Source organism: Leishmania mexicana, chromosome 12 (assembly GCF_000234665.1).
Source record: "Leishmania mexicana MHOM/GT/2001/U1103 complete genome, chromosome 12".
Lineage (NCBI taxonomy): Eukaryota > Euglenozoa > Kinetoplastea > Trypanosomatida > Trypanosomatidae > Leishmania > Leishmania mexicana.
In genome coordinates, this window is record NC_018316.1 from 483,924 (window position 1) to 499,394 (window position 15,471).

General features: G+C 60.9%; 5 protein-coding genes across 5 annotated transcripts; all 5 read left to right on the forward strand.

Moving 5' to 3' along the window:
• Positions 1 to 99: 99 nt before the first annotated feature.
• LMXM_12_1290 (conserved hypothetical protein) lies at positions 100 to 726 on the forward strand (the record flags this gene model as incomplete). Its single annotated transcript, XM_003873157.1, has 1 exon — positions 100 to 726. The coding sequence occupies one exon, from the start codon at positions 100 to 102 to the stop codon at positions 724 to 726; it is 627 nt and encodes a 208-aa protein (XP_003873206.1).
• A 461-nt stretch (positions 727 to 1,187) lies between these two features.
• Positions 1,188 to 3,056, forward strand: LMXM_12_1300 (conserved hypothetical protein; the record flags this gene model as incomplete). Its single annotated transcript, XM_003873158.1, has 1 exon — positions 1,188 to 3,056. The coding sequence occupies one exon, from the start codon at positions 1,188 to 1,190 to the stop codon at positions 3,054 to 3,056; it is 1,869 nt and encodes a 622-aa protein (XP_003873207.1).
• A 1,021-nt stretch (positions 3,057 to 4,077) lies between these two features.
• Positions 4,078 to 6,690, forward strand: LMXM_12_1310 (conserved hypothetical protein; the record flags this gene model as incomplete). Its single annotated transcript, XM_003873159.1, has 1 exon — positions 4,078 to 6,690. The coding sequence occupies one exon, from the start codon at positions 4,078 to 4,080 to the stop codon at positions 6,688 to 6,690; it is 2,613 nt and encodes an 870-aa protein (XP_003873208.1).
• A 672-nt stretch (positions 6,691 to 7,362) lies between these two features.
• On the forward strand, positions 7,363 to 10,278 carry LMXM_12_1320 (conserved hypothetical protein; the record flags this gene model as incomplete). The annotated part of the gene is made up of 1 exon (XM_003873160.1): positions 7,363 to 10,278. The coding sequence occupies one exon, from the start codon at positions 7,363 to 7,365 to the stop codon at positions 10,276 to 10,278; it is 2,916 nt and encodes a 971-aa protein (XP_003873209.1).
• An 896-nt stretch (positions 10,279 to 11,174) lies between these two features.
• On the forward strand, positions 11,175 to 13,037 carry LMXM_12_1330 (putative serine peptidase; the record flags this gene model as incomplete). The annotated part of the gene is made up of 1 exon (XM_003873161.1): positions 11,175 to 13,037. One exon carries the CDS (start codon positions 11,175 to 11,177, stop codon positions 13,035 to 13,037), a length of 1,863 nt encoding a protein of 620 aa, XP_003873210.1.
• Positions 13,038 to 15,471: the final 2,434 nt, after the last annotated feature.

Genomic DNA, 15,471 nt, shown 5'->3' on the forward strand with positions numbered 1-15,471 from the left:
TCCAGCGCTAGCGTCAAATCACCCGCTTTGCCGGTGTATCGCTTGACGCTCAGTCGCCGTTCGACTGCCCAAGGTTCGCTGGAGAGGAGCGCTGTGCCGATGGAGGGGTCCCCAATAGAGAACGAGGCGCGCGAGGACCTAAGACCATCTATGGCGCCTGCCTCTGCACTTCTCCCCAATTCGGCAGCTTACAGCGCGGATGTGGACGCCATCGAGATCGCCGACGTTGACATCAAAGAACCTTTTCCTGCCGGAGCAGACCGCCGTGACATGCTCGTGGGAACAGGTGGCGCCTTGAGGGGCGGGGAAGAGATGCCGCCGTGCATATCAGCGCCGTACATGGAGGCGCTGCTCAACACAGACCCCCGCATTTCCTTTGATGCGCTGCACATTGGGGCCCTTCGCGCCATCGAGGAGCGGGAGGAGATGAACCGCCCTCACTACGACTACCTCTCGTGGTGTGTCCCTCCCACCGAGTTTGTGGAGCACCCCCCGAGCGGAGGAGTGCCCTTCTTCACGGTGCCGTTGATGCATCCGGCGGTGCGCACTCGGCCACCACTCGATCGGAGCGACCACGAGGTAGATGAGCTACTTTCTCACCCCACCAGAGAAACTCTGATTGCTGCCATCGGGGCCGATATGCTGGAACACCTACGCTTCAGCCGCAATGTTGACATGACGCGACGACGCCGCTCAAAACGGGCGGCGGCGGGAGGCAAGGGTTAAGTTGCCATGGCGACGTGCTGAAAGACCATCTCAGTTTGTCTGTGTGCGTGCGTGTATGTGGTGTGTGTGTGTGTGCACGTGTTGGTCGTACTTCTTGCTGGGAAACGTGTTTGCCAAGCGCTCCTATGCAGATGCGAAAATGAACGATGCCGAGAAGCGAGAAAGTGTGTGCGCCCTCTGCAACGCTGCGATGGGCTTCATGAGGGACTCGTCGACGTTCATGCCGATAACTCCCTCCCCCTTCTGGTCAGTGTTGCGACTCTCGTCAGCAGATCTCTCTGCTCCCCGCACGCAAGTGTATTGCAGGCTCCCTTGTCTCCATCGTCTCGCTGTGTATTTCCTGCTTATCCTCTTGTATCGGGATGCGACCCTCCCCTTCCCCGTCCACACACACATGTGCGCACTAGAGAGCACAGCACGCGGTGCCTATTCTTTTCCGCCTCACTTGTTTTCCGCCAGCCATGTCTGCTGCGCCGTCTGGGGCTTTCGTGCAAGGAGTAACGATGGAGCAGCTCCGCCTCAAGGGTAACGCCTGCTTCGCGGATGACCCTGCTGAGGCAGCCGAGTACTACACGCAAGCAGTGCAGCTCTACGAGGAGCGACACGGCAAGGACGCTGCGTGCACTTTGGACGAGTTCACCAAGAGCGCTGGAAACGCGCTTACGTGCCTCTTTAAGATGTGTGAAACAGAACAGTGTGCAGCGTTGGCAATGCGGGTTCTTGCGTCGAACCCGATTTTAGCGAAAGCCAACGCTTTCTACGGTCGTTGTGCTCTGGTCGACCCCTCCCTGGATAGCGTGCGCACCGGCTTCGGTACCGCCAGTTCGGTGGCGCTCGTGCACCTCTGCCGCGCCATCTACGAGCTGCCGGCACTGGAGCCGAGCACTCGCGAGAATATTGACGAGGCGCTGACTCGCCTCATCGGAGAGCGCGTGAGCGTGACTGAGGCGTTTGCGCGGTCACCGGAGGCCGGCGTGAAGCTGATTCGCGGGCAGTGCGGTGTTGGAGTAGAAGCAATCCGCACCTTGCCTCCTCTGGTGGAAGTGGTGAGCCTGCTGACCCCTTTCTCCGTCGGCGCCTTCGAACATTTTGCCGGAAAGGGCTGCTGCGTGGAGTGCAGCAAGCCTGTAGGGCTCGACGTCGCTGACGCTGCGGCTGAGGAGCCGAATGAGGAGGATGGTGACGAGGAGAAGGAAAAGGATGATGGCAAGAACCAGGCAAAGAAAGAGAAGCCCTCGTCGTGCACCACATGCAACATGGTGGTCTACTGCTCTCCCGCGTGCGCCGAGGCACACTGTGAGCAGCACGAGAGGTTCGAGTGCGCACGGATGACGCGGCTATCGGATATGATGGAGGGCATCGAAGCCCGCAAGCTCGACGTGCCGGAGCAGTTCTTCGAGCTGGCGTACCACTGCATCACAACTCTGGCCGGGATAAAGGCGAAGCGCCAGGGCCACGAACGCGTCCTCACACTCACCGCACACGTCGATGAGGTGATTCAGTCACTGCACCCGATCGGTCCCCTCATGTGCGACTTGTTCAAAGGGGAGGAGGACACTCCCACGCTATACACGATCATTGGCGTGCTGTGCTGCAACGCACTGGAGGTGACGGACCCGAGCGGCCTCGGCGTGGCGCAGGCGTTGCACGCTGGCAATAGCATCGCGTCATTCTTCAACCACTCCTGCGCGCCGAATTGCGCGATTGACACGGTGCGGCACGCCATCGTCACCACTCGCACCATCCATGTCGGCGAGGAGCTGAGTATCGCCTACATCCCGCAGCTCTACTGGCCAACCCGTCTGCGCCGCGAGCGTCTCAGCGAGGGCTACTACTTTGTGTGCCGGTGCCAGCGATGCCAGAGCGGCACCAAGGATCCGTTTGAGCGGGCGCTCAGCATGGAGCTGCCTACGGCACGGAAAGACGCTACAAAGCACTTTCACCCGATTGTGCAGGCGGCCTGCGCGACGGTCCGCTCACGCATGGTGGATGACGTGTCGCAGAAGGACGCCGACGAGCTGAGCAAGCTGCTGAGTGACTTGTCAACGCACCTGTTCCCCTTCCACTATCTCTGCCATGAGGTGCGCAACTGCCTCAGCTTTGTGTACGCGGTGCTGGGGCAGACGCGGGAGTGCCTCTGCAGCTGCCTGGACGAACTTCTGATGTGGGAGTGCATCCTGCCCGGCGCCCTCCCAGTGAAGAGGATGAAGATCGAGAACGCGCTGGAATGTGTGCAGGGGTTGGGTGCGAGTGTACGCGATTGCTCTGCGGCACTGCTCCCGCATCTGTCGCGCTTGGCGCTAGTCTATGACGCCGACGGTCCCATTTGAGGCGGGTAGGCCGCCCAGCGGCTTGCGAGTGGCGGTGTTAACACTGGAGCAGGGGGACGCGGTGCAGAGGCGGGACACAATGCGGGGAGACATGCATGCGGCGTTTCCGGAGATGCGCTTGTAGGGAAAGGGTGCAGAGTTTTGTGGTCGGTAATGGGCTGTGTGTCTCTGCGTGTGCTTGCATGCATTCCTCTCTCTGCGCTGCCCGTTAATCAAAAGTGTATGTGCCGGTTTCGGGGCTTCACAGCAACCCCCAAGTGACTCTGTGTGCGTGTGTGTGTGTGGAGGGGGTGGGTCTCGGTGGGTGGGATCACTCTAGGCTCTTCTGTTTCATTCCTTTGTCTTCATGGTGCTCCCAAAGGAAGCTGGTCGGCCCTCGGGGTAGTGCGGCGCAGCTGCACTTTGGGGAAAGCCGTGGTTCCCCTGCACAGCGCTTTTTCCTCACCGCCGGTCTGTTTAACGAACTCTTCAAAGATACATTGACGAGCGAGGAAAGGCCATGAACTCACTCCTTCGCGAAAGTCTCAAGGCACGGCCCCTCCCTGTACGACATGCCTGTAATGTGAACGCCGATCGTCAGCGATGGAGGGGGTGCGTGCGCGGAGGCACTTGTGTTTCTGTCATGGGACGCTGTAGTCGTGCAATGTGTGTTGACTTCCCTCCCCCCGCACAACGTTTACCCGCGTGCACATTGTGTTCTTTACCTGTCTCTCTCACTGGGTGCTTGGCCGTCTGCATTTCGTCTCGCCTTCTCCCTTCCGTGTCCCTTGCACAGTGAGGACCGTCCAGAGAACACAAAGCGGGTGAGCGTGCAGGACCGCGCGACCCAGAGTTACCAGAGACAAAGGTGAATCCACTTAGGGCGCGTACCGGAGCGTCGTTGCCATTCTCCCGCTTACACTTTGCCGCATCTTCGACTGGACTGCGCGGCGGTCCTCTGCCTTCTACGCGCTACGTGCCTCTCACAGCGCGTTTCCAAGCGCCGTATCAGGTCAACTTACTTTGCAGCGCGCCTTCCTCTATGGCGGCATCCGTGGATGGGGCAGAGCTGCAGCAGGCATTGCTGAGCCGCGCTCCGTATCATCTTCTCCCCGCGTCGCTACAACAGCGCATGACGCCGCACGACTACCAGATCAAAACGATCCATCACGCGATCCTGCACGGACACGCGTATTATCGACTGCCAGAGTTTGTGCGATCAGCAGTGAAGGAGGAGGCTTACTATCAAGAGATGGTGCGATACGCTGCGGAGCAGCTTCAGCTATACCCGTACTTGCACCAAAAGAGTGTCGTCCTTTACACGAAAGAAACGCCGCTGTCCTACTACACCGGCATCTTCGCCGAGCTGCTCAAGCAGGAGCAGAGCTATCACCGCTTGCCCAACTTCACCGCCATAGACGCGCTCAACCTCCTCGGCATCGGGCGAAATCAATACTTGCAGCTGACAAAGGATGTCAGGAGTAAGCTGCGCTGGCACGTCAACCGCGCCTACGTCAACGAATACCTGCCCACTGCGCTCCTGCCATCTGCCACGGTCGATCCCTTCTGGTCCATCGGCACGATCGACTATACCGCAGATGTGCTCAAGAGGCGCTTTCAGAGGCTCTCGCCGGAGGATGTAGTGCTTTATCGGATGCTAGTGAGCAAGGGCACCGCCTCTGTGCGGCCTGAGGTGCTGGCCGCCTTACAGACACCCCAGTCTGTCTTTGCAAAGGACACCGTCTACACCTACGAGATGCCCAAGGTGCCGCTGCGGCAGCTGTACCAGAACGGCCTGGTGTTTGCGAGCTTTGAGGTCTTGCCGGATGCGTACGTTGTAGTGCCTCCGCTGGGTGGAAACTTCGTGATGAACCGCACGTCTGATGATCCCCAGGAGCAGCTGCTCTACCGCGTGCTCTCTACCGTAGACGATCGCACCTCACTCGGCCTACTGGCGCAGCTCCTGATGCTGGACGAGGAGGACGTGTGCGGCGCGGCGCAGCTTCTCCTGCGTCTGGGACTTGTGGAGTGGAAGTCCCCCTCGCTGCCACCGGGGCTGGACGTCGCTACGCTCGACGGGGTGCACCCCAGCTGGCAAGAGGAAGTAGCCGCCCGTGTCATTGCCTTCACTCGCCACCACCTGCAGAGCTCCATGGGTGGCATCACCGCGCGCGGTGACGCCGCCGCTGGGTGTGACAGCGGCCCCACTGCTAGTGATCCGCACCCGTCAAAACGTGTTGCCCTCCTCTACGACGCGACGCTGACGGGCTTCCTTATGATGACAAACCTCAGCCACGACCCTACATTCAAGCGACAGGCGGTGATGCTGTTTGAGGTGGGGAAGATGCCGTACGAGATGGTACCCGCCTTTCTTGCGCTGCTGGATCGCGTTGACTGGAAAGAGATGGAGCGGTTTGGCGGGGAAGCAAAAAACTACATCAACAGCGTGTTGTGCATGCGGCGCTTGCTTCATGCACTCTGCGAGGTAGTAGGACCTCAAGGAGCTGTCGGGGTAGACCTGCTCAAGATTGAATCGCTTAACGAGCTGGAGGCGACGACGCGATACTCGGTGCTGGGGCGAAACTACTGGGCATACGTAATCACGTCGCCCGTCTCAGCTGCACCCCTCATCGACGTTGAGCTCAGCTGTGTCTACGGTAGCACAGTCAGCTTTATGACGTCGCCGTGGATGCTGCTGTTTCTCTACACGAAGCTGCAGCGTGGGCCTCCGTCGCTGTTGCTCCCGTTCGGTACGCTGCTGCATCGCTGGCCGCCCTTCCTGGATGAACTCGAGGAAGCCCCTGAGAGCGAGACAAGTGCGGTGGCGGGGTCGCCTGTCGTGGTGGGGTACAACGTGCTATTACGCCAGCAGACCATGACTCTCGATGCCGAGGTCAGCTACACCGACCTCAGCAGCTCACTGCTGCTGCTCAACGAGGTGACTTCCACGGCGCCGGTCTTTGTGCAGCAGGTAGCGCTTATTCCCCTTGTCTTGCGCAAGGACGGCAGCGTGGCACCCCATAGCGGCTATCAGCATCTCGAAGTGGCCGTGCCGTTTTCGGTGTCCCAGGCGCAACTGCACCGACTCGTGGAGTCTTCCATCGCCGCGCACCATCCCTCTGCGACGACCGTCACTCTTGTCGACCGCGCCGATACAATGTGGAGCCTGTTAACCGACAGCGTCGCTGCCTTGCGGATGCAGAACTCTCTCGGCTACCTCACCTTTACCTTCACCTATGAGCAACTCGGTGCCCCTGACGGTGCCTCTGCCGCGGAGCTCTACTGTCAGCTGTGCGCCGTGTATGTGGTCGATGTCGGTCTCGGTGTCCCGCTTACCCATGTCGAGGCGTGCGAGCTTCTTGTCGATGCTATCCCTCGCTTGCTTAGTGAGGGCTGCAGTGAGCGCCACAACGCCGCAATGCGGGAATGTGTGGCTGAGTTTGGCGCGTTCCTCGAGCGCTACTCGACCCTCACCCGCGCTGTGCACGCCAAAATGACGATTCAGTCGACAACCACCACCGGCCCCGTGACGCAACATCACCTGCGGAAGATCGGTGGCGTCGGCGGCGCTCCTTATCCGGCGGCCCTACTGTCCTTTGATGGCACCTCTCTGAGCGTCACGGACGACGCCGATCCGCTGTCCGAGCAGTGGTGAGGGGCCGGCGCTGCACTGCTTGCTCATCGCATTGGTGGTTGTGCTGCTGCTTTGTTTGTTGGAGAGGCGTCCGCGGGTGCCAGCAGGAGCCGTTACGCGCGAACCGCTTACCACGTGCTGCACCTCTCTGCCGCTAACACGCGCGCCAGAGAACAAATGAAAAAACAACAATGGAGCGCATCAGAGGTGGGCATAGCATGCCAATGCACCCTCCTCCCGGTCCGTCCTGACAGCGCTGGCTACACGGTGTTCCTCTGCGGTGTGCCGCTGTGGAGGGGGCGGCGGGACACATTTCTCTGATGCCTTTTTTGCCACAAGGAACCAGCGCTAACGTAACCTGCTGCTCTGCGACTTTCTCTCTCGTGAACACGGCATATGGTTCGCCAGGCCGTGGACGAAGCACCCTCATGACGCGTGTGGCGGCGAATCACGAATCTTCTCTACCCGATCGCTGTCGCGGCTGCTGCGTGCCTTCTGAGCTGTCTCGTCCATTTCGTCTCTCGCCCACTTCCTGTGTCAGTACTTGACCGCTTTTTCCATTCGTCTCTGTTGAAGGGGGCCAATCCAAGCACGCGGCAGTCGTCTGCGGAACGCACGTGCACATCTCACGGGCTCTCCCTCGGTGTCATCCCCTACCCCACGATTTCTTGACGTCACTGCCGGCGAGGAAGAATGCAGGCGGAGGAAGTGGGCCACGCTGAGATGCGGATAGAAGCGTATAGGATTGTTTCTCTCGGGGGCCCCATCCCACACAAGATCGAGTCCATCACGACATACCGCACGCTCGTGTTTGTGGGTACCAGTGACAGCAAGGTGCTTGCGTACCGTGTCGGAGCCTGCAACGGGAGCGCAGCACCGCTGACCCTACTGCAGGAGATCACGGATAGCCGACGGCATGCCGTGCGACAGCTAACCGTCATTGGTGGGCGTCGCCTACTAGTGCTCGTCGGGGACGTCATTGCTGTCTACCATATCCACGACGATGCGGCTTCCTCTGGGAGCGGGTTTCAGCTGCGAGACGTCACAACCATCACAGGACTGAAAGACACCATCGCGTTTCACGTGAAGCAGCACCGGGGTATCGTCTCCATGGCGGTGCTGCAGCGCAAGCGCGTCACCTTCTACGAGGCGTCACACACAAATCTTGATTTTCTGCTAAGTGTAACAGCTCCGCTGCCGGACGGGGTCAAAACTCTGAGCTGGATGGGACGCAGCATCGTGCTTGGTGGGCGCAAGGAGTACTTGCTCTGCAACCCCTCCACCGCCTCCACCTCGACCCTCTATCCAACACCGCGGTCTGGCGCGACGCCGCTTGTGCTGCCCATGGCACCTGTGCCAGAGGTCCTCGTCGCCGGCGACGGAGCGGGTTTGCGTGCACTCCTCTACGACGGCAGCGAGGTGCCCGGCGACTCGCGTGTGCTGTGGGCGACACCGCCGGCGGAGGTGCGCTACGAGCACCCGTATGTCGTTTCTTACCATCCGTCAGCGCCGCACCAGACCTTGCAGGTGCGTCTTCCTCTGCTTACCACGCTGGAGGACGCCACCGCCTACCCGCGGAGCTGTCTCTACCAGACGATTGACCTCCCAAAGGTGGTGAAAGTAGCGCAGTGCCACTGGATCGACTACGACTGCGCCATGCCCTCCAAGACTGCACCTGCAGATGTGCTTTCACACTCCCCTATCGTCATGGCCGACGCCGACCATCGCCTCTACCTGCTCGCGCGCACTTCAGTGACAGACCAGGCGGAGGCCCTCGCCGCCGCAAAGCTGTTTGCCGCCGCCGATCTACTGTGCCGCCTCTGCCCGCACGAAGTAGCGCCGATGACGCTGCGGCGAATTGCGATGGCCGGGGCACTGCACAAGTTCATTCGCCACCAAGACTATGTTGGCTGCTTCCACGACCTCAGCTCCGTCGAGTCGGACCCTCGCGTGGCAATCCAGCTCTTTCCAGGGTTTCTGCGCCCTGACGAAGCTACACCCAGTTGCCCAGTACTCCCTCTTGCGGCCCCTGCCACTGTCGTGGCGGCTGCGCTCCCAGCGTTGGCGGACTACCTGCAGTCGCAGCGTGCCGCGTTGGCGCTGTGGAGCGGCTGTGCTCCAGCTGAGCCGGTGGCGTTGCAGCTCAAAGCTGTGGACAGGGCACTTGTGATGTCTTTTTGTGCCATGGAAAGGGAGGAAGCGCTGATGGAACTACTCCGTGGCGAGAACGCCTGCGATGCTGCAGACGTAGCAGTTATCCTTCGCGAGCGCCGGCAGTGGGTGGCCCTCACGCTGCTGCTGGAGGCACACGGCCGATACGAGGAGGCCGCATCGCAGCTGCGCGACCTCGCAAGCACGCGCGAGGCGGGGACTGAGGTGCTGCAGTCACAGAGAGGCGCGCTGAAAGAGTTGTTTCACCGACACCCATTCTCTGAAGCGAGGGGGGACGCCTACGTTCCACAATGCATTATACAGGAATGGCTCACGTCGTGCTCCTCTGCGCATCTCCTCTCGGCCTCCGACAGCACAGCGTTGTGTACGGCCGCGACGGCGATGATGACCGCGCTGAACTTTTTTCGGCGGCGGCCGCTGGCTCAATTTTATTCGCTCTTCGAGCAACACTCATCCTGGGTGCTTGGCACGGTGCCGGCTGAGAGTGCGGTGCGCATCTTTTTCTCCGAAGCGAGCGCACCCCACTACAGTGCCGCACTGCAGGTGCTCCAAACCTACACCGAGAATCCCAGCACCACACCGCGGGTGATGCTGCTTGTGGAGTACCTTTTCCAGCTTTTCTCAGACGCGCGCGTGCAGGTAACGGAGCCTGCTGTGTACGAGCGCTATTGGCGGGGACTTGGTGAGCTGCTCTTCGCCTCCCCAGTCAAAACCGTTACGGCCGTGGAAGAGCGTCAGCGCCTGCGCGACCGCCTGCGTGAGTTCCTGCTCACTTCACCTCACGTGAATCTAGAGTCCGCCGAGGCCTACTTCGATGCAGCGGACATACGGCTCGAATGTCTGCCCGAGCGGGCTGCCGTGCACAGGCGTAAGGGTAGCCACCGCGCGGCCATTACGATGTTTCTGAAGGAGTCTGAACGCCTGGCTGACGCGACTGCCTACGCTAGAAGCGTCTATGCTGATGGAAGCAGCGACGCCTATACAGCGCTTCTCGAGGCGCTGCTCAGGCCTGCTGCGGGCACCCCGCGAGTGACGGAGGCGCTCGAGGTCATGAACACGTGTGACGGTGTAGACGCTGCCGCCGTGCTGCCAATGCTGCCAGATGAAATGCCGTTTGCGCAGGCGAGCAGTTTTCTGCTGCACGCGCTACGCGCCAACACGACGGCGTACCGTGCATCCGCTGTGTACAGCGCTATCGTAAAGGCGAAGACACTGCAGAGTCAGGAGAGCTGCATTCGCCTTTCCTCACGTGCCGTCGTCCTCGAGGAAGGGATGGTGTGCCCGGTGTGCCAGCGCAGGCTCCGTCCGGATACGGTACTCACGGTGTATCCCAACAATGTCGTTCTGCATCAGGGATGCACAAGCGATGAGCACGTGTGTCCAGCAACTCTACGAGACTACCGCCACGACGCGTATGCAGCTCTCGAGGACTTGTAGCGAAAGAGGCAGGTCCTTTGCGATCAACGTCTTAGTGAATAGTGAGAGAAGGAGTGCAAGGGCCGAGTGAGAGGCGTGGAAGGGACGCACGGGAAAGTTCTACTGTCGCCACCCTTGTACGCAGCTGCCTAAACGCCTGCGAGACGCGTGACCGCAGCCCACGGGGTGGAAATGGGTGCAAGGCTGATATGCTTCTGTGGGCCTGCGAGCTGTTCTTGCTATGAGCAACATCTCAGTTTATCGGCTGATGGGTTATGTGTACGTCATTCTCCTTCCCCGCTCCCTGTGGCCTGCTCACCGGTGTCTGCGAGCCGAAAAGGGCCCCCAGCGTAGGATTCCATTCGGACAGTGCGCTGGATCTCAGCGTTAGCCACAGCCTGTGCCCTTTCTTCTCTTCTCCCCGCTATGACCGCATCGACGCGAAGGAACGTGTCTTGACAAGGTTTTTGCGTTTTCCTGCCCGCTGAGGCCTCCCGCGTGGGTAGCTTGTGTGTGCGACTGAGCGTCAGCTGACACAGCGGAACACAAGCCCATGAAGAGGCGGCTGCGTGCCTCCGTCTCCTCGCATGCCTTTCGCGGCCTCCCTCCTTCGGGTGTTGTGTTTTCACGGCGCAACGCGCTCTCTCATTCTCTCTCCTTGAGAATACGTGCTTACTTAGCCGGCACACCCACCTCATCTGTGGTGCCTGCACGGCACCAGCTCCCTGCTTCCCGGTGCTGCCCATTCGCTGCATCACGATTGGTCTTACTGCTCCTACTCTCTGCTACCACCTTTCGCTCCTCCCCGCACCCGCTCCTCTCCCCCTTTTCTCTCTTCCTCGGCACTGCTACTTGTTGGCTTGCGCGCTCGCTCGTCAGCCGAGGTGCGCACGTTAGCGGCGCGTCCCTTCCCTAGAATGGTAGTCATGGCCAGCCGTCTAGACGCCTTCGTTAAATCGATCATTTTCCCTCGCCCTAAAAACGCCACCTACGACACCTCCACTCATCCCAGCAAGCTCGTGCACATACCGCTAGTCGACCCACACCGACACGTCGAAAACGGCGCCTTCACCTACGGCTACCTGCTGGCAAATCCCAAGGCAACTCATGTACTCCTGTACGCCCACCCCAATGCCGTAGACATCGGCATGGCCTACAAGGAGCTCCGCTACGTGAGCAAAGAGGCCTCCATCAGCGTGCTACTGTTCGAGTACTCGGGCTACGGGCTCACCCACACCCCCATAACAGAAGCCAGCATTCACCAGGACACGCTTTCCGCCTACCTCTTCCTGCGCCGCTACTTTGGCGTGCCAGCGAACCGCGTAATTCTCTGCGGCCGCTCTCTCGGGGCTTCTCCCGCCGCATTTCTGGCCGCCTTCCTTCCACCGCTCCAGCGGCCATGCTTGCTTATTCTCCAGTGCCCCTTCACCGCGCTTAGCGAGTGCATCAACGAGTTCTCGCAGAACGCCGTGTCCATCGCGAACTTTCTAGGGTACAACTGGTTTCGAACTATCGATATCATCACGGACGTGAGTTGCCCGGTCGTGCTTCACCACGGCACTAACGATACCACTGTCAGGATCGACCACTCCTACGCTCTCCAGCGGGCCCGCGACACCGCTGCGAAACCGTGCGTCACCTACCTTTACCAAGAGGACGGGAAAGGCCACAACAACCTCAGCTCCGCCACTTTGGTGCGCATTCTTCGAGAGCGTGTCGTCACGGAGGCTCTGCTGCCGCTGCTACTGCCCCAATCGAAGCTGTTCTTGGCGAACGCATCTGTCTACGCGCGGCTTTTCTGCGACGATAGCGGAATGGGGTTTGCCACGCTCAGCGACGCTGTGGCATCCTGGTTGGCAAAGCTGTCCCTCCACTTTTGCGCACCGCCGCTTGATCAGCTGTATGTACTACTGACAGCAAGCGTCTGCACCTTCACGATGGAGTGCGCGCGGGCGTGGCAGGTTTACTGCGCGCTCATCAGGAAGAACTTATGTGGCGACGCGGTACACGAGCGATGCTCCAAGGATGTGTTTCTTCATCGGTGCCTGGCGTGCTGGGGGAGCCCCCTTGGCGTCCACATCGCTGTCGAGCGCGTAAACTCGACGAAGGAGGTCCGCTGCTTCGGCTTTGCCACTTGCCGTGACGCGATGCTGGACGCACCGGCTTTGTACCCGGCAAAGTCCACGGAGGCGCTGCTAAGCGTGCTAGAAATTGGTGTCACGCCAGGGCTGCTGTCGTGCATGAAGCGGTGCCTCACCACCGCCCCCGACATGCTGCAAGAGGAGGAGATGCCATGCTTTGTGCAGCACGACACGGTAAGCGCGGTGCAGCTGGAGTGTGAGCGTGTCGTGGCTTTTCTGACCGAGGAAGACAAGAAGCGTCTGTGTGCCTTGCTAAAAGACATGGACGCCGGCTTCAGCAACAATCTGTCCAACAAGGCTTATGAGCGGCTGCAGCGTTCACCGTCCACGTCTCTCCAAATGAGCTCGGAGTCGTTCGAAGAGCTGAAGGAGTGGCTGCGGCCGTGGACCTCCACACGCGGAACAGACATGCATGCACTGGCACAGGAGGTACCGTGGGATGACTATCTGCTGCGCAGTCGGTCCGTTGCTCGACAGCACGTGCTTAATGAGACCATGAGCTGGGAGGAGTGCTGCCTGGCCATGGAGGAGAGCGAAGTGGTTTCCAAAATCTACACCCTCTTTCAGGAAATGTCAGCCCAATACCTGCGGCCGACCTTTCACTCTCACGTCACTGGGACGGTGGGATCCCGTGCATAACGGACGGCGCGACAGCTCCGCTCGTTTCCGTGCCATCATGAACACTGTCGCCGTCCCTTCCATCATTCTGTTTGACCAGGTCAACAAAGTCCCCGAGGATGGCTGGCTTCTCCACCGCGCGGTGTATCAGGGCCCAGCAACCGACACTCTGCGAGGAAGTCGAGCAGCTCGCTGCCTCCCGTCCGGTACGGCAGCGGCCACTTGGTGTCGGCGGACAGACCTGGGCCGGTGTTGCGCTGGAGTGCCTTGCAATCGTGGCCGCATTTTTTTGCCCAGCTCAGTACGTCTCGTGCCGACGCTTGAACATGTGTACGCGTGCACGTGCTGCTTTTCTGTGCCCGGTGCGTTGCGGTGCCCTTGAGCATGGGCCCGAACGTTGCCTGTGCTGTCTGTAGTGACATGGCAATAAGCTGAGCGACGCCAAGGGGTGCTGGTTGGCTTGCTTTCCTGACGCGTCTTCGATGCAAGCCCGCATTCCTCCAGAAGTTCACTTTGATCCGACAGACGCGAGAGGCATGAAAGGCGCTTGGCCTCCGGGCCCACTCGCGTCGCCTGGTATCAGGAGACGCAAGGACGACCCAGGCAGACCGGAGAGCACTCCACACGATTGGCTCAATGACGAATACCTGATGTGTGCAAGCGACTGCAACCCCTCAACGCGACACATCGCCGAAGTCGCCACGGCGACGTCGCCAAGGTGTTGCATGACCGGCGCGCGATCCCGTTTGCTCGACACTTCGGGGAGGCATATAAGCCGGTGCCGCCAACGATGCCTGCGGTCCACTCATTCTCTTTCCACAAATGAAAACCGGAAACTGCGCTGTGCCGCCATGGAAACCACGATCCTCAACGCCCATGCCCACCACAGCAGCACCGAAGCGAGGATGAGCAGACTTCAGAGTACCTCGCGCTAACATCGACCGCCACCAGAACCCGGAAAGTGCGCCACGGAGCGAAGGCGGATCGCACATGCCGTCACATCCACAACTACCGCCACCACGCAGACGCACACCTGCGAAGTGTTTCTAAAAGAGAATGTAGCATTTACACGTCATCCTTGTCAGCCACCCGCAAACCCCTCCCATCCGGCACAGCAGCCGATCAAATACCCTGTCACCAAAACTGACACGGTCCCAAGAAGTTCTTGAAAAGGCAACCTGCACGTCGTACGCGCTTCACCCCCCGTCGAATATGTGTATAAACGAGCCGGCATTCAAGGATGGTCACAGCCCTGCCGCTCCGTCACCCCTCCAGCGGCCCTCCTTCATGTGCACGCATCCAGGCTATCCGTGTGTGCCCTCCCAATGCGCATGGCGCACACCAGCAGTGAGGCAGGGCAACATCCGCCAGTCCCCCTTCGCGTCCCACTACGAGACCCGCCTCCACGCCCTTCAAGTTGATCACGGTGGGTGAGCTCGATGTGGCACTCCGTGAAGTCCCCGGCGGCTCCGTCCCCGCCGTCGACGAGGCTCACGGTGAGGGTGTCGAGGCACCCCTCGGTGCACGGCAGGGCGGAGCGCCGCTGGCGATCTACAACCAGAGCCCCACCAACAGCCACGTCGCTGCTACATGGAAAGGGGGGACTCCCCTTGTACCTCACCCTCTCCTGCGGCCGCACAACCCCGATGATGGTCCCGCGTCCCACCACCCCCGTGGCATGCACCAGCACTCTGCGCCCGTTCCTCGAGCAAACGACCTCGCGAGGACTGCGCGACCACCTGTAAAGCAGACTTCCACCACAGCCGTGTGTCTTCCGCACTCACTGCTTCACCGCAGCCCCCCCCCCCTCCCTCCACCCCCCGCTGGACTCTCTCCTCCACAACGCAGTGCGGCACCAGATGGGCACCACGACTGGAGCGGTGCTTGTGGACGCTACGCGTGCGCGTGTGGCTCGGCGGATGACGGCGCTACCATCACGGCACTGAAGAGGCTCGGCGTCGACCTTCGCCTCACTCGCTGGACCATGTGTGCCCCTGGCGATGGTGGCGCCCGCGCTCGCCTGCACGGGAAGCCGTCCACGACGGCCAGGCTCGCATGCAGAGTTCCACAAGGATGCGTGCGGGGCGCCCTTCCCCTGCATCACGTGCGGTGGGGCCGCTGAGTGTGGTGCTCGGCAGGGCGCACGGACTGCGCCAGGCCCTCTGTGCTGATGACCGCACATCCCTGAAGCCCTCCGCCGCCGGGGACGTCGTAGGCGCCACACTACCGTCCGCGCTCTGGAAGGCAGAGCACCGGGCACCGGAGCGCTTCGTGGGTGTGTGGGTGCCCCCGCCGCCTTCCCCCCAAAGGCAGCACGCCGTGCTTGGTGCGCGACACGGCAACGAGCCGAGGCTCTCCGCAGCGCGCGCGCGGACGAGGCCCGCCGCCCCCGCCTGTTTGTGCTGTGAGGGCGTGCGGGCTGAGGGGAGGGCGGAATGCCGCTGCCGCCACCGGC